The sequence below is a fragment of the Montipora capricornis genome, chromosome 6 (genome assembly GCF_036669925.1).
Source record: "Montipora capricornis isolate CH-2021 chromosome 6, ASM3666992v2, whole genome shotgun sequence".
Lineage (NCBI taxonomy): Eukaryota > Metazoa > Cnidaria > Anthozoa > Scleractinia > Acroporidae > Montipora > Montipora capricornis.
In genome coordinates, this window is record NC_090888.1 from 38,350,378 (window position 1) to 38,373,884 (window position 23,507).

Genomic DNA, 23,507 nt, shown 5'->3' on the forward strand with positions numbered 1-23,507 from the left:
GTGTAACGTGAAGTGCTAGATTTCCATCCCATATGAACCATGTGAGCGTTAGCCCTACTGATGGAACTGGGCCCACACAAGGACAGATAAAAACTCTGACCAGGGTGGGAATTGAACCCACGACCTTCGGGTTAGATCTCCGCCGCTCTACCGACTGAGCTACAAGGTCAGACGAGAGCAGGCTGTGGGAACGGAAGACGTTAAAGTCACGGCAATTGACATGTACAAGTATAAGCATTCCCACCCTGGTCAGAGTTTTTGTCTGTCCTTGTGTGGACCCAGTTTCATCAGTACGGCTAACGCTCACATGGTTCATATGGGATGGAAATCTAGCACTTCACGTTACACTACACTCTCTTCAGTTAATTCTGTTTAAAAATATAAATGCTACACGGCCAACGTTTGTATAAACGTAACCATTGCTTTCAAGGAAATCGTTCGTCAACTTTTTTTTCTGAGGAATCACCTTAAAGAGCAGTTCTTATTTATAATCGCTACAAAATACTAAACTTCAACACCATCAAAACAAGCACTTTGATGCATATAATAAAGGATTTATTTTATGGGATAAAACACAAAAAATGATCTTTGATCTTGCGGGACAAAGCAAGAAATCTCGAGCGGGAAAGATAGCTCCATTTTGCAATAGTTGTAATTGAGACCGGGACACATAATTGTTAACGCCCTCTTCTGTATACGTTCCAGTTCATGCGTTAAATACTTTGGTAGCGGTTTTGAATAAGAGGCTGACGGTGATATAAGTTTGATTTATCGATTTATTCGTGGGTCTCAAAGGTAATTTTTTTGTCATTTTCCCTTCAAATGCCCGCATATGTGACCAAATTGTGAGTGGTGTGAGAGAGAGCGGCAGAACGTCTGTATCAGTATGAAAGGAGATCCATTTACTCATCGCCCAGAATGCTATGACATATCCGGGACTTGTATGAAGCGCCCCCGAAATTGCCCAAAATGCATCTACCATCACTCACGCTTGGCGATTTTTTCGGCTATTTTTTGGCGCTTTACAAAAGTTAACGTATGGCTTAGTATAATTAGTATAATGATATAAAGTAAAAATTGTAGGAATTAAAAATGAGTAAGTCATGTTTAATAGTAATAGTAAGCATTTTAACTACTTCCATTGAAAAACCATTCAGGGTTACTTCCACGGTTTCAGGAGTGACCAATTTCATGTTTTCTTCCACTGTGTTATGAACAGGATTTTCATGGCTGCTTAGACAAAATGCTCACAATACTCGCAAAATTTAAAGTACAGGTGTCTATACGAATATGGAGGAATATTTGCACTCACTTTCACTCGTTAATCTTACAAAAACAGGTGTAGTGGTAATATTCGAATAGAAAAGAGGCAGTAAGGCTCCACTCTGTGTTTCTTATTCACTTTTCACCTTTTACTCTTTACGTAGACCGCCTTGAGGATCCGATTGTCGTAACTGTCTATCCAAAGGTTCTCCACGTTCCACTAAACCAGAGCGCCGAGTTTACATGCAAAGCAAAGAGTGCGACCGACTTCGAACTCAAATGGACTCGTGGCATGCATGGCCCACTTCCTCGTGGAGCTGTGAACTTGAATGGTGTTCTGAAAATTAAGAATACGCAGAGTATCCACGGAGGATCCTACACTTGCACTGGTAAAAATTCCTTCAGTGATGATATGGCCAGTGTGCAGCTTAGAGTTGGAGGTGAGAAACGCAGCTTAAATGTCAAGAATAGAAGCACTCCCGAGCTAGCAAACTTACCGCACTAAGAGCATGAACACGAACATATTCTAAACGAGTATAATCTTTAAGTTTAGCCTTAATGATCTTTCTATTTTACGATATGACTGTCATCACTTCAAGACTTTTAAAGTATTATCTCAAATGTCTGGGTAGTGATTTCGAGGAAAGGACGCCATGGAACTTCAAATCTTCAAATCTTTCAAAATTGTGTTCTCTGTTTTTTTTTTGTGCCTGTATTTTATCATTTGGTATTGACAATTAATCTGAAATGTGAATAAACACATTTTATTATATAAATACTGATGAAATAACAGAATTTCTCCTTTCACTAAAAATCATATCTTCATCGCGCGCAATGAACATATCATTTTTATCTTTTACATGTGAGAATATAGGTGTCGTCGCGGTAACGAACACGATTAGCCAATAAAACGTGAGCTTCCTCTTCATTGTAAGATAATGTGCTTTAATATAATTGTTCTCTACTACATAAATATTTTTATTGCAAAATTTTACATTATCATGATTTGTTTTTCATAACTTTCATATAAATTATTGTTTCATGTTACACAACGTGCGTGTTTTAGCGATTGGTGACCACTTTTTCATCATTTCGAAAATGAGTAAACAAGGTGTTTTAAATATGGACATTTCATCAATATCTATATAATAAACAGAACATTACATGGCCGCTTGCTGAAAGTATCTGTCAATCGTTCGCTTCGCTCACTCGTGAGAGATACTTTCAGCACTCGAAGATAAAATTCGTATCCCCGAGCGGCCATGTAATATCCTGTATAAATACTGAAATTTTCCAAATCCACTATACTTAGTCCTTGGAATGTGCAAAACTGGTCGTATTAATGAGGCATTACCGCAATTTAGACGTCTTTACTTTTCTTTTTTGCTCAAAACTTTTTGCGATCCTTACCTCTACTTTTCATTGGACCCCCCTGCCTGTCTCTCTTTGTCTCGCATTGCCTTGCACGATACAAGACAATACGCAACTCGCAAGGCGACGTTGCAAAGCTGCCGCTCGATTTTTTTGCGTGTTAGCAAGTGGTCACTGGATGACGCACTCTTCTTGCTGCCTGCTTCGTATTTGAAAACGTAACAGCTTCAACAGTCTACTCTGACAATAGTGTCGTTTTCAAAACCGCCTCTTCTTCTTGTGATTTCCGGAATAGTTCATGAAGAGGAACTGAAGTCGGTAGCCCCACTTAAACAATGTCGTGGCTAAAGGTATTAAAAAGATTGGCTTTCTTCGAAGTATTTTTATTACACCCCTCTCGCTAGTAGTTAAGCGTACTCTTTTTGTAGCCCTATGGAGCTCATATCTGAGACATGCTAACCAGTTTAGGGTACCCAGCTACTGTGGCTCTATCTTCCTAATTCGTTGCATCTAGCGCGTGCAGAAAAGGGTCTCTCGCGTTATTTTGCGTGGCCTTCGTCGCCTACCAACTCTTTTTGTGCGCTTAAGCTTCTGCCTCCCTCCTACTCCCTCCAGGGTTAGATGCCTCTTGATGCTTTGCAGTTTGTCCAGTCTTCTTTTTTTTTTATATTCTACGTGGCACGTAAAGCTCACACGTTCGCTTACATCCTACTCCGACGTCTACTTTCCGTGGATCGTACCGCATTTTTCCGCTATAGGTCTCCTCCCAAAAACCCGCTTTCGTCTATGTCTACATCTGCTTTTAGGTCCGGCCTGAAAGCCCTCATTTTGGTAGGATGCATAACATTATGATCTGGGCAACATCCTTTTATTTGGGAACTTTATAATTTTCCCTTTATGCCGCCGTCCAATCTGTCTGTTCTTCCTTCGTTCGGTATTTATCTCGTACTCAGTTGACATATTTGTTTGATGTTATGACTGCATGCTGTTCGTTATACTTTTGCGTACTCTGTCCCCCTGTTATGCACATTGACCATTGGGGGTTGACCCTTTAATTAAAGGACTCCGTGTCTTACTGTTGATCTGCATGGACTTTGTCCCTCAATGAGTAAATGAATGAACAAACGAATGAATGAATGATTGTGACAGGGTCCTTTACATTTTTTATTTAGTGTGTGTGAAAACATAACACTTCCGAATCCTTTGATCGCCGTATTGCTGGAGGTTTGTTAATTCCGGATTAGCGTGAAACTATATGTTTGTTTTCTTCCTTTATTTATAGTGACAAGTCCCCAGGTATACATATCTCCTGTTCGTCTTAGCGTGCGCGAGGGAGACTTAGCTCAATTCCGCTGCTCAGCATCTGGCTTTCCTGCCCCAGTTCTTCAGTGGCATGGCGGTCCTGGTGGTCGGGTTCCGCCGGAAGCATCTTCATCAAACGGCAATGGACTCTTGACATTTACCGCAGTAAAAAAGATTCATGAAGGAGAATACTTTTGCACGGCGTCTAACTTGGGTGGCATTTCCAGCACTAGCGCCATCTTGAACGTGTCAGGTGAGCATTGGTTGGTTCAGTGCTAGCGTGCTCGACTCTGGCCAGACCAACACGTCGGGTCTTTATAACTGAGGAGAAAGTGGTGCCCTTGTAATTACACCCACAAATGGTTAGAATTTTAAGTCTTTTCGGGTAAGGACTATAAACCGCAGGCCCTTTCTCACAACCGTTGTTCATAAACTCTGTGGGACGTTAAAGATCCCACACACCATTCGAAAAGGACTAGGGCATGGAGCTCCCGGTGTTGTGGTGTGGTTTTAATTTACATTGAGAGCTACAAGTTTATTAATTTTGTAACACTATAAGGTGCTACCCTCATTACATAAAGTTTTTAGTTACTTATTAATGTCAAACCTTCCTCTAAATATACGGCGGTCTTTCATTGGGGCTGTTTTAGACCTTTCTTTCCAACAACCCATAAGCAGTGTTAATTAACAACTTGTCAACATCGAAGACTTTGTGAAACAGAATTGGGCGTTTAGAATTTTAGAGCACCCACGAATGTGGGTATTTTGATTACCTGACGGGAAAGCAATACTTACTGTGTTTTCAGTACATAAATCATTGTATTGCGAGTAGTGTGCTGTCCCTGATAATGGTTAATTCTAAACGTCACCATTATACTGCAAAAAGGTAACAAAAAATTCAGGGGAACTGCAATGCAAACAAGAAATAGGTTGTATACTTATTCAGTTTATCGCGCTATAGATTTTTACAGAAACATATCTTGGGAAACTTTACTTGCAGACTTTCTCATAAAGTGGTCAGTGCAGTGAATTCTTAAGTATCACGTTCATCCTGATTTCTTTCTTCCTTTTCTAGCTGCCGGCAGTGTTCCTGTTATTTCAGTATCTCCCAGTTCACTTACGGTCACAGAAGGTGAGGAGGCCTTGTTTGAATGTACCGCTCGTGGGGAGCCAACTCCAACAACACGCTGGTCTCGCGAGAATGGGCAGTTTCCTCAGAGCTCTTCGTCCGTAAATGGCGTGTTACGCATATTCCCAACAAAGTCTGAAGACGAAGGTGATTACGTTTGCACTGCGGCTAATTCATTCGGAGCTAAAGCGTCCCTGGTTACTCTGAACGTCGAAAGCGGTAAGGAGAAAATTCTTCAAAGACCTAATCAGTTTCCTTTTTAGATATGTACTTGGAAATTGTAATAACGGCGGTTTTAGATAAACAATTAAGAACAAAAGTCAGCGATGGTAGGTTAGAATGGCGTTTCGATGAGTCACTCATCATTTTCAAATTCGTGAAACCAGAGTCTGGTCTCGTTATATAGTAAAATTCTTGCGAAAAACGTGTTGCATACCATTAAAAAGAAATTCAATTCAACTTGCCTTTGATGATAAAAAAAGCATTTCATAAATTAGGCATTCCAGCGTCCCACGGCATTTCTTAAGAACGGTGAATTGATCTTGAAGATCTTTTTCCCTCTTACTGTGTGCGTCACGCAAGTGTTTTCCAATAGCAGAATACTTGAATTCACCAATGCGTTGAAAGAAGTGTAGGTCTGTATAACCAACATAATCTGCGATGCTTAATCTGACTTAATCAAGGCAAAACTACTTACCTGACACTCTGTACATTCAATGGACATTGCATTTCTTTTTATGGTATGTAACACGTTTTTCACAAGAATTCAACTATATGATTAGATCCGACTCAAGTTTCACGAATTTGAAATGATGAGTGAGTCATCGAAACATCATTAAAACCTACTGTCGCTGATTTTTATTCTTAATGGGCCCTTTGCAGCTGGCGATCACGTGGTGCAAAAGCCGCCACACTGGAGAGCAAATTGCGCACCTAGACATCTAAACAAAGCAACTTAATTTAGATATTCTTTTTTTTTTCGATGTCCCAGTGTGCAATTTGATCTCCAGTGTAGCGGTTTTTGTACCAAGTGATCACTGGTTGCAAAAGGCCTATTACTTGGAAATGTAATCAAATTAAATCATATCATTGTCATCATCAATGCAATAATGCGTGTTTCCGGTAACGAAGTGATTCGACGAGGAAGTACCATAAAACTTCAACCCATTCCCTGCTATCATATTCTCAATCGAACATAAGAATAAGCAAAGAAGTTGGCAAATTTGCCACTGACTCGGGATGTAAAGTAATCGATAAGTCAACGACCAATATCGATTTTTTCAAGATATGCTAATTTGTAACTCACTTAGTTGAATTCAAATCGATATAATTCAGTCATTACTTCCTAACAAAATCAGAAAGCAACTGATCGCACAGAACTCCCATTTTTTAAGCAATGTATCCACGACTTCTGCACCGTTCTCCTTTGATTTCAGATACATCAGTGGCTCCCACAGCAATTGTCACACCAGCCAACCAAACTGTTGATGAAGGTGAATCCACTGTGCTCTTATGTCAGGTGACAGGAGATCCTTACCCTACAATACAATGGAATAAAGTTGGAAGCATCCTTACAGGCAATCATGTCGTCGAGGGAACGTTATTACGGATACAGGAAGTAACTAGAGATGACGAGGGAATGTACGTGTGTGTTGCACAGAACAAGAAAGGGGTTAAACAGGCCACAGGGATGGTGACTGTGAGAAGTGAGTAATAAAGCTGAAATCCACTGGGAATGGAATGGACCCATTACGTCAGACGGTTTGGAGAATCACCCACTGCTAAACCACGTGGAGAGGTCATTTATATTTCAATATCAAATCTATAAGGCATTGCAAATACTTGCATCTATTATCCTGAAAGAAATTTCTATTGGTTAATGAGGCGTTCTACGGAGCCATGTTTTCCTGGGATGTTCGTCAGCGCAGAGAACTCATAATATAATCTCGATTAGTTATAAAGTTGGAGTGTAGTTCATACTGGAAAGAATCACGTAAGATAGCATGACCTAGCCTGCTTACACTGTATGGAAATCAATGACCATGATATACCATGGCCTAGTTTTCATTAGATCAAAACACCATGATATAGCATTGTGCACTAATCCCATTTTTCTTCAAATGAAAATATAGTCATTTGTCACTTACACAAAGAGCAATAAAGCTGTCAGTTGTACGGTCATGTTTTATCACAATGTTTCCAGAGTCGTCATGAATAATCGGGTTTTAGAATTGAAATAAATATTTTGTGTACATTTTAATTTGAAGTTCAGTGTGTCATGAATGCGCATATGCGATTTTTCATCTCTCGTTCATTTCTTTTAAACCCTAATGCCTCTTTCTTGATTAGTTTTTGTTAGTAGAAGAACTCTTGGAGTAACAACATTCGATATAGATTGTTCTGATTTATTATACGGCTAGTGCTTGTTGCCTATGTGGTGAGAACTTTGATTGGCAATTTCTCGGTTAATTGTTGGGGAATTGTCCACAGGCAGATATATATAAGTTATAACATAACTACAATGTAGATATATAAGTGGGAGGTTTTCGCCCTTCTCATCACGAATCTTGCGATGTCTGTGACATGAAACGAAGGAAGCAAAGAACTCGCTGTACTCACTTCACATTTGCTACCTGTGAATGGCTGTTTGAATTGAAATCACCTTCATAACGTAGAATAATTGCCATCTTCAAGAGTTCCTTCACGACTACCGTTGATTTAATTAGGTAAGCTCTAAGGAGGCTAGATCACGCTATTTTTGTGATTCTTTGCTATCTTGATTTTCTCTCTCATGAAATAAACCTAGATAACTGCCTTTCCCTTAGAGCGAAACTCACTCGGAAGCAAATTTATTTTAGTCAGTTTTTGAAATAAAAATATTATTTAGTTGGTCTTAATTTGAAGCAAAATATTGCGAAAATAGCACTATTAGGATGTAGCAATAATTCATCTTTTCATTGTTATCTCTGCTGAACGTTTTGCTTCACATTGAGACTGAAGTCTGCTGAACAGGTAAGGAGGAGAAAGTGAGATGTACGGTAGCACACTTTGCTTGAAAGGAAATCTAGTGCGGATCGACATTGCACAGAAACAAGTGCAGTGTATGCTTGACAGTTGTAAACACAAGACTAGGATATAAATATACTTGTGTAAGAAGAGGTGAAATCTCTTTCTCGCCCCTATGCTTTCTCTTATTAATGCCAGTGAAGAAATAGTTTTGTTGCTTTCAACGCTTTTGCTTCATTGGAAACTAGACTACGATCGGCTATTACACAATGATGATGATCGTGCCCCTTGTATTTTCGAGTTATCACCACCCCTTGATTTGTCCCTCACTCATTTTAAGCTGGATGCCAACATGCTGTATACCACTTTTTGAGTGGTGATATAACATTTATTGATGAGGCTCCGCCACGAAAAACCTCCAAATTATCTTATCCAGCGAGTTAAAGTTATACAAGACGTCAAAGAATCACGAAAACTAGCGTGTCAAGTACTCTTGAGTGCCAAAAACCTTTTACTTCTTCTTTGATCGAAATCCACTGGGTTAGATAATCTGTTTAGTTGCATCCAAACGCTTTCTCTACTCATGAAGTGAACAATTTATTGGCATCATTCATTCTGTGAGGCGTTCTTATTTGATGGGTTTGAGGAAAAAAGAAAACAAAAACTTAGAAGGGGGAAGGCATGATCTCTAAAAACCTGTTTAAAAAATATATTTCTTGGACCCTAATGCCTACTGGTCCTCAATTTAACGTAAAGTAGAAGGGAACCTGTCGTTCCTCATCCGTTCTCAAACATTTTGGCGGCCAAAATCGTAAACCTTGCTTTGGAAAATCACAATTTTTACATGGATCCTATACGTTCCCTTTGATTATTCAGAGAGAGTCATGCCTAAAATAGACATCATGCCAGAAAGGATACTAACAGTAACCGGAGGAGATACTGCTGTTTTCAGATGCGTGGTAAAGGCGGGCTATCCACCGCCGGCAGTGGCCTGGGAACGAGAGGAAAATAAACCTGTCGAAAACAGCAACGATGGCGTGTTGAAGATTTCTGAAGTCTCGGGTGACAGTCAAGGGAGATACATTTGTAAAGCAACAAATGCACTCGGATCAACAGAAGCTGACGCTTTTCTTATTGTACAAGGTAAGATTGTACTGTTCGGAAAGTAATTTTAAGTTGGTCGATGCCTATGCAATTTCAAACGAGTTCTATTTTGTTTTGCCGATGGGAGCTCTGTTTGGAATTGAGCATGCTTAGCATGACTACCTAACTGTAACAATAACAGCTGGATCTTATTAAGTTAAGTTAAGAAATGAACGTTTCCGCGAACTTGTTAGATTGCTTAATGTCCTCACATTATTTTGGAACCGATATATATTGAGCAGTGTTCAATATGAGATTTGAATATTTCTTTTAGTAGACTTGCAGGGAACAGAATACAAAAGTATGAGCACCCGTACGAATAGACATTTATTTTCTAAAATAGGTTGTTATTAGTCGTGGTTTGTTCGCTAATATTGAAGTATTAATCGTTTGTCTCACGATGTAGTCACTTCAGATGTCGATCGTGACGTTTCGACGGCATGTCTTTTTCAGACGACAAGGTCGACAGAATACGTGTCCCTATGAAGAATTACGCTCCACTGTAATAGGTGCATCTAAAAGATGTGTTCTCTCAGTGGATTGAAAACGTTCCCTCGGCTCTCCTGTTGTTATGTTTCTTGGTCGTGGGCATCCATGCTTCCGGAATTTTTATTGTACTGTCCCTGTTGATGTTTTTGGGGTGAAGTCTTATGTGATCACCTCTTTAATCCTGCGTGTGTACGAATGAGGATCACGACCGATAAACCTTCGGCGGAGGTCTGTGTCCAAGCGAACCGGAAGTCTCTGTAATGCTCCTTGATTCATTCTTGCACAGGTCTTCCAGTCTCGCCGGTGTAAACATTGTCTCATTCACAGCCCGGTCAACAGCATCTTTCGGCCGCACTAACTATGAGCGCAGTGAAGTCTCTGACTTGAAAACGGCGTGCATTCCTTGTTGTTGTAGGCAGCGACGAAGTTGCTCGGACAGACCTATGACATAAGGAAAGACTGCAGTAGACTTGAACTCGATCAAACGTTTGAGCCATGATGGTCGGTTTCTTGAGAGTGGGCTTTCTGTATATGCCGGTGGTGAGACTTCCCTATGGTTCTCTTGAAACTACTGATTTCTGTCTCCAGCTGGGTTAAACGGATCGAAGGCTGTTGGTTCTTAAGATGCTGTTGGAAGCTATTGACGCTTCCGCGATCCAAGACCGCTAAAGTGTCGTCTACATATCGTTTCCAGATCCTTGACTTGTAGGGTGAAGTAGCTGTTGCTCGTTATTCAGAATTCGCCATGTATAGGTTGGCAATAACAGCGATAAACGAATAATAATTGACTATTAGCATTCATTTTCTTGTGTTTAGTGGCGCACTCATTTAAGTCGCCGTTGTACATTACGTCTCTCCATATGTAAATATAGATCTTTATTAAGTGAAGTACAATCGTCTGGGTGTGTAATCCTAAGAAGGATTATTTAAAATGGAATTAGTCAGTACAGAAAATGGCATAAGAAACTACAAGCAAAAATGACCCAGAGGGAAGGAATCAGTTTTGGAGTACCGAAAAATGAACCGATGTGAACCTATTTGAAAGGCCTTTCTTCAACGGACAGGCTTTTCGGCTGTTTCGCATCGCTTATCGTAGCAATCTAATTGGATGAATTTCAGCTTTGGCTGGATTTTCATTCATGAAAATTGTTCCACGGCACGCAATGCATTTAGGGTGAACGTGGGCCTTTAATCCTCCGCTTTAAGTGGGACACTTGTATAGCCAATGGAGAAGACTTAATTGAGTTGTTGTTGTTGTTATAATTATTCCTCCTGTTACACCGTTAATTCCTTAAAAACTGATACGTGCTGAAGACTATATTTCGGAACAACGCTGCTAATTGTACAGTAAATCACTGATCAGGGTTGCTTTCAATCTTCACCTTCTCCCGATTACTCGAGAACCTCGAAGATTTGGCAGAGTCGTTTCTATTAACTGATATGTTTCAACCTTCGAATCGTGGACACTTCCTCATTTGCGCGTTATTGATACTGTGAGTCCAACTGTTGCTGAAGTGCTTAAAAAGCTATATTACACCGCTCGACTATCAGGCCAAAACCTGAATGTGAACTGATTTAAAGAGTCTCTTAATTACTCCTTCGTAGACAATAATTGTTTACTCTTACCTTTTTCTCTTGATTTTTGTGTTAAAAGGCGAACCCAAGGTTATTGTAAGTCCATCCAGCCCTGTTGTCGTGACATCAGGTAGCTCTGTTACACTGGAATGCGCAGCCACAGGGGACCCTTCACCAGCTGTTAATTGGATTACTCCAAAGCAACAACGATCTGCAAGTAATCTTAATGTAACCGAAAGTGGCCATGGAGTGTTAAGACTGGTTATTAAAGATACCAGATTGAATGATCAGGGTAATTATACCTGTCAAGCGCAAAACCGTGTAGGAGTCATTCAAGAAAGCATAGAGTTGATTGGTAAGTTATTTTGCAAGTTTAAAAGCACTAAGACCACTTGACAACTTAATCGCGCTTTAATTAATACCAATATTTAGTCCTTGTTAGTTTGTTTGAAGTAAAAAATGCTTTAAACTCGCGTATAAAGTGGGTATAAAAATCGTTTAAACTCCTTTTCTGAATAATTGAACTCCTTCAAAACCGAGTTCTTTGAGTTTTGATAAGTTTTGAATACACTCATCTCAGGGTTAAAGCTAACGGACTTATACCAAAAAAAGTAACTGCTTCAAGGCATGTAATGTCCACAACACGTTACCAACCTTTTGGTATTACCAGCCGTTCGTCAGAGCGAATCTAAGGATTGCAGGTTGTGAAAGGTTTTCATATTGGGTCGCGAGGCAATTTTATTGGTGGGAGCGTAGTTACAAAAGCGAATTTATTAAAAGAGAAACTTTAGTGAAGATTTTCGAAGATTTCCTGGGTATAGATCGTGCGGATTCGAAAAATGAATTTTGCGAAAAATTCAGCTATTCATAGCGAGCTGGTTGCATGGCGATGATACGGAACTCGGATTCAGTTTACAGGTGTCCATGATTTTACCTCGTTTGGCGCTGAACCTGTTACAAGAAAATCTTCCTTGCTGTATTAAAAGATAAATTCGAATTTTGAGAAGAACATCAATCGCATGAACTTACCTTTATCTACGGGCTATTGCTTGTCAGACTCAGTTTAAAAGTAAATCGGATTGCTCTCTGCAATAAGAAGGGGGAAACAGCAGTAAGGTCGATGTTAAGATGATTGTTTTTTGATCGATTACTAATCTCACACTGCATTGAGAATAATGTGTGGTAAGGGATTCAATAATACATGATCGTTCTGACGGTTTCTTTTTAGTTTTTGTGCCAAACGAGCCTCCTGAAATCGTTGTAGAACCTTCTTTTCGGGCAATAATCGAGGGAGAAAAGGTTCGATTTTGGTGCAACGCCTCCGGCATACCAAAGCCAAATATTATATGGGAAAGACTGGGCTCTAATCTCCCTGATGATGCACTTATTCAAGATGGACTGCTGACCATAGCCTCTGTGGGCTCAGATGATGCAGGAACTTATATATGCACAGCTGTTAACAGTGAAGGAAAAGGCAGCTTTAGCGCTCAGCTTGTGGTTATTGGTGAGCATGTTCTTTACCAATTTTATAACTAAGCTTGTTATTCTATTCTTTTAACTTTGTCTAGGACCCAGTAGCAAAAATCTTTAAGTGCCACACACAACTCTTTTTTGCTGGAGCAAACAGACGAGCCAGTCGTTAGAGAAATTTGTCATTGAATACGCTTTCCCCATGCCAATTGAGTCACTACGCTAATCTACGGCAGTCAAACCTTCGCAAATTAATTTTGAAACGCACATGTACTCAGAAGAGTAGTTGCATAGAGAAATCTATTCACCGTACAAGTTAGACCGGATAGTTACCTGAACTTTCAGTCTCATCTCAGCTGTGAGATGTAAGGGTCAATTCCTGACTTAACTTCAGTAATTGCCTCTCCTTCCGGTATGAAATTAACTTTCGAATAGAAGACTTGAGGCACTCTTTCTCCAGGACTGAGTTCCAGCATCCCTGAGTCATAATCGAAACATACATCTCTTCACTAATTTACCAGGGTCAAAACATGCCATTTCCTTCAGTACATTTTCGGGAAGTTTTGCCTTTCTAAACAGTTTTTTGACGTCAAATCAGAAATAGAACCATGCCAGTATAACAAAAACTAAACGTCGAACAAGTGTTTTTAACAATTTGCAAATAGCCCTTTTCACGGTTAGTTTTTCTCATTTGCATTACAATGTAATCTAACGTGGGTGCGAGGCAATTTCGGGTTAAAACTACAAAATTGCCCGAAATTGCCTCACATACATGCTAGATTACATTGTAATGCAAATGAGAAAAACTCACCGTAAAAAGGGCTATTCATTGATCATAGGATAGTTGTCATTAGACATTCAAGTGATCGAACATTAGGATCCCCATGGGAACATACTTCCCTTGTGTTGTCATGCGTAACGTAGGTACATTCTCCTTCTCTTTACTTTTCCTTAGAGCCACCTAAAGTTGATGTCACTCCGTCACAAATTTCTGTAAATGAAGGAAATTCCTTCAGTCTTGATTGCGTTGTTAATCCAGCACTTCCTGTCACGTGGTCAAAGATAAATGGTAGTATCCCTATTCAACGTAATAACAAAACAGGGACATTGCTCATTGAAAAGGCAGAGGTAAAGCATGCTGGAAAGTACCGCTGTAATTCTAGCAATGCCGCAGGCTCCAGTGAGGGTTTCGCACGTGTCAGAGTGTTTGGTAAGCAATTGAATACTCTAAATCCAGCTGACGTCGTTTCGGACACTTAATGTTATGTTTAACACTTAAGACTATTTAAAGTGGTCAGTACACTTAGTTGTACAACTAATTTTCAGGTACGCCACTGTAATAACGTAATTAGTATAAAATTTAAAAAAAAATACATATCATAAAATATAAAATTATTTAAATCTATGGATCTATGGATTTCAATTGTTGTCTGAATATTTTGTAAAACTTTAATGTTCCTTATCGGATCCGGTAAAGAGTTTCATAGCTTCGCTGCTCAATATCTCCTGGACTTAAGACCTTAAGCAGGTCCAGTTTCAAGGTACCTATGAGATTACAGCAGTTACACCTCAGGTTTAGTAGGTCACGCCTACTGGCCGGTCAAACATAATTTACTAAGAAATTAAAAACAGTGTGCGACGTTTCTCGCCAGTCGTTGTTCACATAGACCTGGATGTCCAAGGGTGTTACAATTCTTCAAAGGGTAGCTACAACGTTGTGTCTAAAGTGTTTTTTGTCCCTTTTTTCAGCTGCACCAAGAGTAAATGTCTGGCCTAAGTCCATAGTGGCCTTGCCCAATTCCAATGTCAGTCTCCAGTGTAATGCAAGCGGCATACCCGAGCCTGAAATATCGTGGAAAAAGGACGGCGGGGACATTCCAAACCGGCACTCAGTTGTGCAAGGTGCGCTGAAGCTTTCGGGCCTTGTTAGCGAAGATGATGGACAGTACATTTGCACTGCTTCGAATGTAGCTGGTGGTTCCGCAATATCTGTAAATCTGATCGTCGAGGGTAGGTGATTTTGACCTATGGGCTTAAGACTTCCCTATGTTTTAATGGAGAACTTGTATTTATACAGAGAGGAATTCAGCATTTGCATCTTGAAGGGCTAAGTGCGGACGGTATCAGTAACAAAAACCCAAGAATTAATGACCCTAACTTGCAATAACCCTCTAACCAACCCGCACAGTCACTCAGGAACTTATTATTGGAGCCTGACTTCTCTTTCGTACGTACTTCTGTTGTGATAATTTACTCTGTGCATTTGATCTCTGTGCAAGAGGTTGGTGTATATGTTACAGGTAAATTTGAAATTCAGGTTGAAATGATTTCAACCTAGGTAAATTTAATTTTAAACTAGGTTGAATTGAAAGTAGGAAAAATCAACAAAAAGTCCATCAATTGTTAGCAAGTACGTATTTATTGGTAAGTAAATCAGTAACGAGATGTAGTTAGCGTACGTTTTTCATGCGTTAGTCGGTAAAAATGCCTTTGGTTGTTATTAAGTCTAAGCACTGATTTTAAATGGTTAGCATTAAGGTCGGGGTTAGGCATACTGTGCATGATAACTAATTCTGCTTTTTTTATCTTACAGCAGAAGAAAAACAAAACCTTGTTTACTTGAAGAATTACCTTCATGTGACTTTGCTTTGTTTTATTTTTCTGGTTTTTGGTAGGAAAAAGACAATTGACTTCTTAGAAGGTAGATTATTGAATGATGTACAGTTACTTGTACGAATTATCATTCAGTATAAAACCCCTTTGTGGTTATAAGTACTTGAACAATCAAATTCAAAGTTTTTTTCCTGGTAGTCCACAAAGTTATTACTTGCATGTAGTTGAACAATGAGAAGTCATTTCCTTGTTTTTCACCTCTTGTACATGTGTTACTGGTCAAGTGGCTTTTTGCATGCGGCAGTGAAACGTATTGTTTTAGTTGTGTCTAATAACACATTCATGTCTTCAGTAATTTGTAGTCTGTTTGGTGCACATGCAATCCAAGTGTTAATAATTCCAAATTTGGTTACAACTTTCATAAATCCATGTTCTTTTTCAATTACTTTACCGAGAAGTGTGTTTGGTTGTAATGGACTTTTGTCCACTTAATTAATTTTCATTTTGACAAAGTTGTTGACTTGGAATGAAATAGTCTTGGGTTTGCTTGTTGTCATTTTGTTGTTGTATTTTCTTTGTGTGTTTCTTGCTTTTTCCTGTTGAGGTGTCCTTATCTCCTTTGTTGACTTGATAAGTGAATAACACATTAATAACAAGCACGTTTAGGTTCTTCTTCTTCTTCGTCTTCTTCTTCCTCTTCTTCTTCTTCTGAATATTTTGTGAAATGATCAATCATGTGGAGAATCCAGTTGTGTTTGCAATGACATGAACATGTACATGGTAAGTTTCTAAGGTCCATTTGCAAATGTGTTACGAATTCTCGTGCTTGAATAGGGGCTAGCACAGGTTGTTTTTGCCTGCTGGTGATCGACTTTTGTTCTTCGTGTATCGAGCAGAGTGACACAAAGAGTTGTATTACCTCTTGGGATACTACTGATTCGTAGTTTCACTTGATATACTTGTCCATCGATCTTGTCTTTTCCTTTGTGCGCAATATTCGAATGGGTTTGCCAAACAACTTGGTGTAGTTGATATTTTTGAATAATTTCTTTTCCGTTCTTGGATAATATTTTGCCACCCTCCAGTTTCCATCCTTTTCTTTTGATGTCAAATTGCCACGTCTTGACTTGTCAGATTTGCTCTGTCCTTGCTGTCTTCATTACGTCTTTCTAACCACGTCACTGCAACGTTGTAAAAGTTAATTGTCCTCAATAAAAAGGGTTATTTTGCTTGTTTTTGTCTTTTTGGAAGCTTTAACTTCACCCAATTTTTGGTAGAATATCTCTGAATCAACGCAACTTGTGTTAGCCATTTTACGAACCGTACAGGGCCACGCATTGCACACGAGTAAACCTTTGCATAATTTACTATGACCGAGAAGAGTCTGGGCCCTCTTGCACCAGGAGGAAAGTATTTGCTATTAAAATTAATGATGACTGCTTGTCCAAGTCCTGTGTGGTTTAGCGGTTAGTTACGGCGAAGGAAACAATACTAAGGGATGGCAGAGGTGCCCTGTTCAAGACTCAGTAAGTGCAGTTCAAAGCGTTTTCTTTCTCTCATGTACACATTGGAATCGAATGGGTCAAGGGTACATAAGGTAGTGGTGGGTGTGATGAATGGATCAGGGGATGGAAGGTTAAGAGGGATACGGACAGACAGAAAGAGAGTGAGAATAGAACGGAAGAGAGTAGAGAGGAAAGTGGGAGGAGGGAAAAGCGATTTTTTTGGTTTTTTGTTTTGTTTTCAACCCCCCTAAAAAACCATGCCCCTTTTTTTCAACCACACCCCATAAAGAAAATCCCTTTTCAAGCAGTTGATAAATAACCTAGGTTAATTAAATTCACCTAGTTTGATTTATTAAATGGAACTGAATTTAATTTCGACCTGTAACATATATTTCATCCGAAACATACACTAACGCCCTCTGCAGTATTCAAAACATCATTTGGAGAGATGTCACTCCTCGCTTAAGCGTTTCTATGGTAATATCTCTGGCGTATCCTTTCGACTGTCACAAAAACTTGCCAGGTTCGCTGGGGGCATTGTCCGTCCTCCTATGAAAGCCCTCTGGTAGGATCTTTTTCATGAAGTGAACCTGACAAGAATTCATCTCCCGGGACACAGGACTCAGATTAAAAGAGCTGGATACAGTAACGAACAACTACGAGTTATACAGGCCATTTGGAGTAACATAACCTGCTCGAAGAAAGCTAATGATGGTGATTCATCTTCCAGGGGAAGGGTTTAAAGAAGGGTGCTCTCAACAGGATTAATGGTCTTTATCTTCCTTGCAATATCTGAGCCATATACGCTCATGTCACCGGGATCTTGTTATCTTTTAATGGTAGAAAAGGTCAACGCAACGATTTAAGTAATTGTTTATATATAAATGTCGTAAATTTTGTGTTTTCAGCTCCACCCAGTCTCACCATAAGAGGTGGAACGTCAGTTCAGGCTGTTTCTTTGGCTGGAAATCTAACTCTTGAGTGTATTGGGAAGGGAGTCCCCCCACCCAAGATCCAATGGTCTCGCAATGTTGGTCCAATACCCCAAGGGGTAACTACCGAAGACGGAATCCTGATGATTCGGAATGCTCAGCATTCCCATGGTGGAGCGTACAAGTGTGAAGTCACAAACAGAGTGGGCTCTGTGCACTCTCAGATAGTCATCATTGTTCAAGGTTCTTTTCTTTTAATATTCACCAGACCATTTTTTTTTGAGATTCAACAGTGTAAATGACATAATTATTGCAGGTAAAATCCGTTTCAACCTAGGCTAAATTCGTGATCCGCTTTTTACCTAGGTTGAATTATGCACTCAACCGATCTTAAACCCCCTTCCCTCCTCAAACTCTGTCTTACGCATCTCAACACATCTTCTTAATCTTTGGTATCGTCTGATCGGTTTCTGTATTCATACATTTATTAATTCAGTCTCAACATTGCAACATAATAAGCGAACAAAGAACTGTACAATGCACTTACCGATATTCGAACTCGCACCCTCCAGATCTATAGCACTGTGTCTTCACCACTACACTGCAACGACGAATATGCTCAACCCAACACAGTTCTTTTCATTATTTACTTTTGTATCATGAATAAATCAATTGATATCCATGTATAATAACCACAACTAATCGTAACCCGCTGACCCTAATTTTTCCCTAGGCTTAATTTAGGCTCCAAAAAAAGTTTAATCAATTCAACCTAAGTAAAACGAGGAACACCAATTTAACCTAAGTAAAAACGGTTTCAACCTGAGAACGGATTTTACCGGCAACATATCCGCCATATTTGTGTATCTAAAATAGTGAAATTCATCACGTTGTCCAGGGCATATTACTGTAATCTTGTTGGAAGCTCTTTTTGATGACTTGAAAGTGATTGTTTAGCCACAAAAAGGAAAAAATACCAAAGAAATTGTCTGCATGGAAGCCCACGTAAAGGCACGATATCTTTGTGATAATTATTCCAAGCGAGCAGCTTCGCCACGAATGTTTACTATTTAGTGACAGAACAACGAAAAGTTTGGAAGCATGTTGCTGCTAATGCATCTGGACCAAATTTACGTCTGGTCTGCCCCAGTTGTTACGCGTTATGTGTAGCCGATGGACAGACGGGCTCTTGTTTTCAGTATGGACTTATGACTTGTAGAACGCACAGCATTTACTTAAGTCTAGTGTCCAGGTGGAAGACGTGAGATACATACATCTTATTCGATGGTTTAACACATAATAAAGAAGAAGTAATTTTGGAAAACATTTCACTATAAAAACTGTGATAAAACATATCTGAACATACTAAAAAAATACTAAGAACTTTGCTAAAAACTTTCTTAAGAAACGACGACGTTTCGACGTTAGCAAAACGTCATTATCACGCCAAAGTAATTTGAAAATTGCAATCTATAAATACGAAAAAAGAAGCCAGTATAGTGAAAGAAAGAAACAACGAAAATTAAGCAAAAAGTTTGGCGCGTATGGAGTCCGTCTGAATATTCAAATTAGGCTTGAGACTCTTAATGAGGAGCATTTCGTAGACTAAGCAATCAAATTCAATAAACAACACATTGCCGGTTCACAACTGATTGATTTCTTTGGGTGTAAGATCTTTCCCCAATTTTTTTCTCACAAAAACCGGTTGTACTGTAACACCAATCTTATGACTAAGATCTCTTTGTTAAAGACAATGTTACATCGTGCCTATGCTCTATTATCTACAACTGTGGCTTTTAATAGAGAATGTGACAAATTACGTTTTCTTTTCAGTCACCTGGACTAATTAATTCTACTATTAACAACTTCATTTTCCATAATGCCTCAGAAAACAGGGCAGTAAGCAAGACCAATGATAGTGGCACAGTGAGAATTCTATTTCGTCATTGATCTACGTCACTAGGAAGTCACGTGAGATAGAGCGCGCGCAATCAGAGCTTCAAGACAAAGTCTTGAATTACGAAGATATTTTCGTATATTTTCTACCGTATGGCAGCCTATATGGAAAACAAAGAAGACGCCCTTTTGAGGAAAGATAAAGAGGGAACTCCTGAATCAGGAAGATTGAATGAAGAAGATTGGATGGTGGCCGGCATGAGCGAATCGCTCCTCGGCAAAGGCGTCATTTGTTCAGGGCAAACGCAGGACCCCAAAACGGTAGAATCTGCCAAACGAGAACATGAAAGCATGAATTCACATCTTGAAGAACTGCTAGGCGACGGTAGTAAGAAGCACAAGCTCGGTGAAAATGACCCTTTCCTAGATGCAAGAGCTAATGCATGGTGGGGAAAAGACTGACTCAGCAATAGCGGACAGTCTTGCAAGAATTATCCAGTCTCGCTGGTTAAACAAACTGAACGAAGAACGGCTGAAAAGTGCATCTGAAAATTATCTTAGGCTTGGCAACTGCAAAAAACTGATATCTCCAAGAGTAAATCCTGAGATCTGGAAGCGACTTGATAATATCGCTACACGTACGAGGCAAACACCTCAAGCTGTCAACCCTACAGTCCACCGTGACCAAGGTGGCATATAATTGTGCAAAAACAACAGGTGTATTGTTGAAAGCTCGTGGGGAGAGCAAATCCCCTGACACCAAAGAACTTATAAGAATGAATACAGATGCCATTGCTCCGTTGGGTCTCATCAGTTTTAAAATATCACAGAAGCAAAGGGAAGCCATAAAACCGAACATGAACATGCCACGTTATGTGCGTCGCACGTCCCAGTCACCAAGCTCTTATTTGGGGACGGATTACACCCAACTTCAAATACGATCAGTGGTACAGCGAGTAGCTCAGCTACCAACAAAGGGCACAACTACAAGCCCCAACCCAACTGTCGAATGGGCAGTGAGAATCCTTTTTAGGGAAGAGCCATCCCTACACGAATCACTACTTCAGGAAGTACAGTCCGAACTACTCCAAGAAAAGAACGGGTCCATCGGATCGGAAATCGTAAATACCCTGTCAAAACGATTTGACGTGTTTGAGGTAAGGCAGGAATTTGATTCCATGGTGCTATTGTCAACATATTTGAATGAAAGAATTCAAACCTTCAGTGCAGGTAATACAGCTAACCATTATTTACAATAGCAAACTTCAGACCCAGATATTCTGAAAACAGTGTCTGGTCAAAAGACTGAATTTTATTGTTATCCCTGTCAGAATAGGGCTTTAATTCATGTTAACCTCTCAGAGGTTCAAATAGAGCCTGTTGAATGACTCAGAAATCACATTAAGCTACTGCATAAAAAGGTTATTGTGGCATGTGATCATGAAGATGGGGAGTATATTTCCCCATCTTTACCAGTTTTAAAAAAGGTGGAACCCATCACAAGATTTTAAATCTTTAGTCAGTCAATGGAATGAATACTGATCACACTCCATTTATTAAAAAAAAGACATTTTATGGAACCCTGTGTGCCTTATGAAACCAGGTTGTTATATGGCAACCTTGGTCTCAAAGATGCATATTACTCTATCCCAATACACCCATTTTACAAAAAACATATCTAAAATTGTGGTGGATGGGGCAGTAGTATGAGTTCATATGTTTTTGCTAATGGCTTTGCACAATGTCCAAGAAAATTTACCAAATTGTTGAAGTCTGTGTTTTCATACCTAAGGCAACAATGTCATGTCTCAATCGCATATCTAGATAATACTTGGCTTGCAGCGGTTGAATAAAATGCATGCATCAACAATGTTGTAGAAATATTGTTTCTTTTAGACAGACTTGGATTTGTTGTACATCCAGGAAAATCTGTTCTAATCCCAGTCAGGAAATTGAATTCCTAAGGTTTGTCTTCAATTCAAGTAACATTACCATCACACTGACTTGATAGCGAAGCTCCATAGTTAAGAAAATATGGTAACCCATCCATGCGAGATATTTTGATTTTATAGCCATGATGTCATCGACCGCTCGTACGTCCGTACGTCCACCCCTCTATGTATGCCAATGTGACCAGTATCACGCTACTTTACAAAGTGCGTCTTTGATATTGGACAAACTTGTTATGTTCAATTGACACCTGTCAAAACAAGGCATCCGCTGACCATTATCACGTGACTATATCGCGGGCTGAAGCTTAGAGTTCACCGAGGTCAGCTGTTTTTTTTTTAAGTTGACCGCGGACCAGGTACTGGTTTTCGATTGGATTGCAGGCTCAACCCACGTTAAGCCAACCTGGCGGGTTTCAATTAAATACATCAAAATGTGAATGATCTCGTTTTCAGAGACTTGAACTTGGAATTAAATACATCAATAAAACTCTTTTTTTTAATCGTGAACTGACAATTTTGTTTATGGTTTCTAATTTTAGCTTGATTCCTATTCGCTGGCTATTGACAGTTGACTCTGAAATGGCTTTTTTCCTTTTCCATTCCCTCGCTGAGGGTGTGCTTGTTTTCTTTTAAAACTCATGCCAAACTAGTGAATTCCAAAAAAAATTTCACTCGAAAAACCGATATCGCACTCATCGCTTCGTGAAGAAACTGATTTAATTAAGCAGCAACCGGAAACATCAAAACGAGGACAATTCGAAACCTTTTATTTTCACTCTAATTGTCAGTAAGAATAAATAAACAGGGCATTCCGCTTTTAGGCTTGGCTTAATCTATGTATTGTGGGACTCAAAAGTTAAAGGATGCTTGTCTACAACTATTAAAACCCTGAGGGGAAGTAGCAGACGTCCCGTGGATGTTATGACTTCCAGTTTCCCTGGAGTTATGTATGGGCCTCTGCATTATCGAACACTTCAAATGGAGAAATTCCTAGCTTTGGAAGTTAACAAAGGGAATTTTGATTGGTCTATAATCATCTCAAACGAGGCCAAATCAGACAAAAACTGATGAATTAAGTCTCTCGCAGGGGATGAGAATGTAAATAATCTTGGGGAAACCCAAGTAACAGTGATAACAGAGCATATTAATCTTATGGTTGATAACACTACAGCTGTTGAAGTGAGAATGGTGTATCCAGCACAAAGTTTGGCTCCCGAGATACACATATTCTTGAAAAATCAAATACTGAAGCTGATAAAGTAGCCTGGTTATCATGGAAGGAAACAGAGTAGTCCCTTGTTATGTCCCTGGATCTTATTAACTTATTTTGAATTTAGCGTAACATCGATCTATTTGCCTCTAGACGTAATTTTCAGGTTGAGAAACATGTTTCATGTAGACCTGATCCTGGAGCCTTTGCAGTCTATTCATTAAATTTGCCTTTGACATCTTATTGAAAGAGTTCATTTTTTTATGAATTCCCACCATTCTGTTTTATTCAAAGAGTCCTCCAAAAACGTACAGCGAGGAAGCAATTTGCAAGTGGCATGTTAGTTGTTCCCAACTGGACAAATCAAACTTGGTTCATGTCCATGTTAATTGATTTTCCTCTATTGTTGCTCAGGAAGGCTCCAACACTATATGCAGAAACACTGCACCCATTTCACAAAAACAACTGCATCTCCTTACATGACACTTGACGGGTTTGAAGTTATTCCCGTTTTAGCTGCTGTAGAAAATGTTATTGATTTTTCTTTATACACTGTACAAGGATGGATGTTCTTATAGCACAATTAACACTGCGAGGAGTGCGCTCTCTACTGTGGTTTGCTACAAGGAGGTCACTCATTTAGCCATCACC

At 39.5% G+C, this 23,507-nt stretch overlaps 1 protein-coding gene across 5 annotated transcripts in view; it reads left to right on the forward strand.

Moving 5' to 3' along the window:
• LOC138052064 (basement membrane-specific heparan sulfate proteoglycan core protein-like) overlaps positions 1–23,507 on the forward strand; it is a 109,306-nt gene that overhangs the window by 68,495 nt on the left and 17,304 nt on the right. For all 5 annotated transcript variants that reach the window (XR_011132986.1, XR_011132987.1, XM_068898424.1 and 2 more), the window contains exons 27-36: positions 1,428–1,703; positions 3,917–4,189; positions 5,012–5,284; positions 6,502–6,771; positions 8,948–9,214; positions 11,358–11,633; positions 12,507–12,782; positions 13,704–13,958; positions 14,498–14,758; positions 17,775–18,041. Coding sequence is in view for 3 of the 5 variants with exons in the window: in XM_068898424.1 (XP_068754525.1) it covers positions 1,428–1,703; positions 3,917–4,189; positions 5,012–5,284; positions 6,502–6,771; positions 8,948–9,214; positions 11,358–11,633; positions 12,507–12,782; positions 13,704–13,958; positions 14,498–14,758; positions 17,775–18,041 (2,694 nt within the window). In the remaining 2 variants the exon portion in view is untranslated. The remainder of the gene's footprint in view (positions 1–1,427; positions 1,704–3,916; positions 4,190–5,011; positions 5,285–6,501; positions 6,772–8,947; positions 9,215–11,357; positions 11,634–12,506; positions 12,783–13,703; positions 13,959–14,497; positions 14,759–17,774; positions 18,042–23,507) is intronic.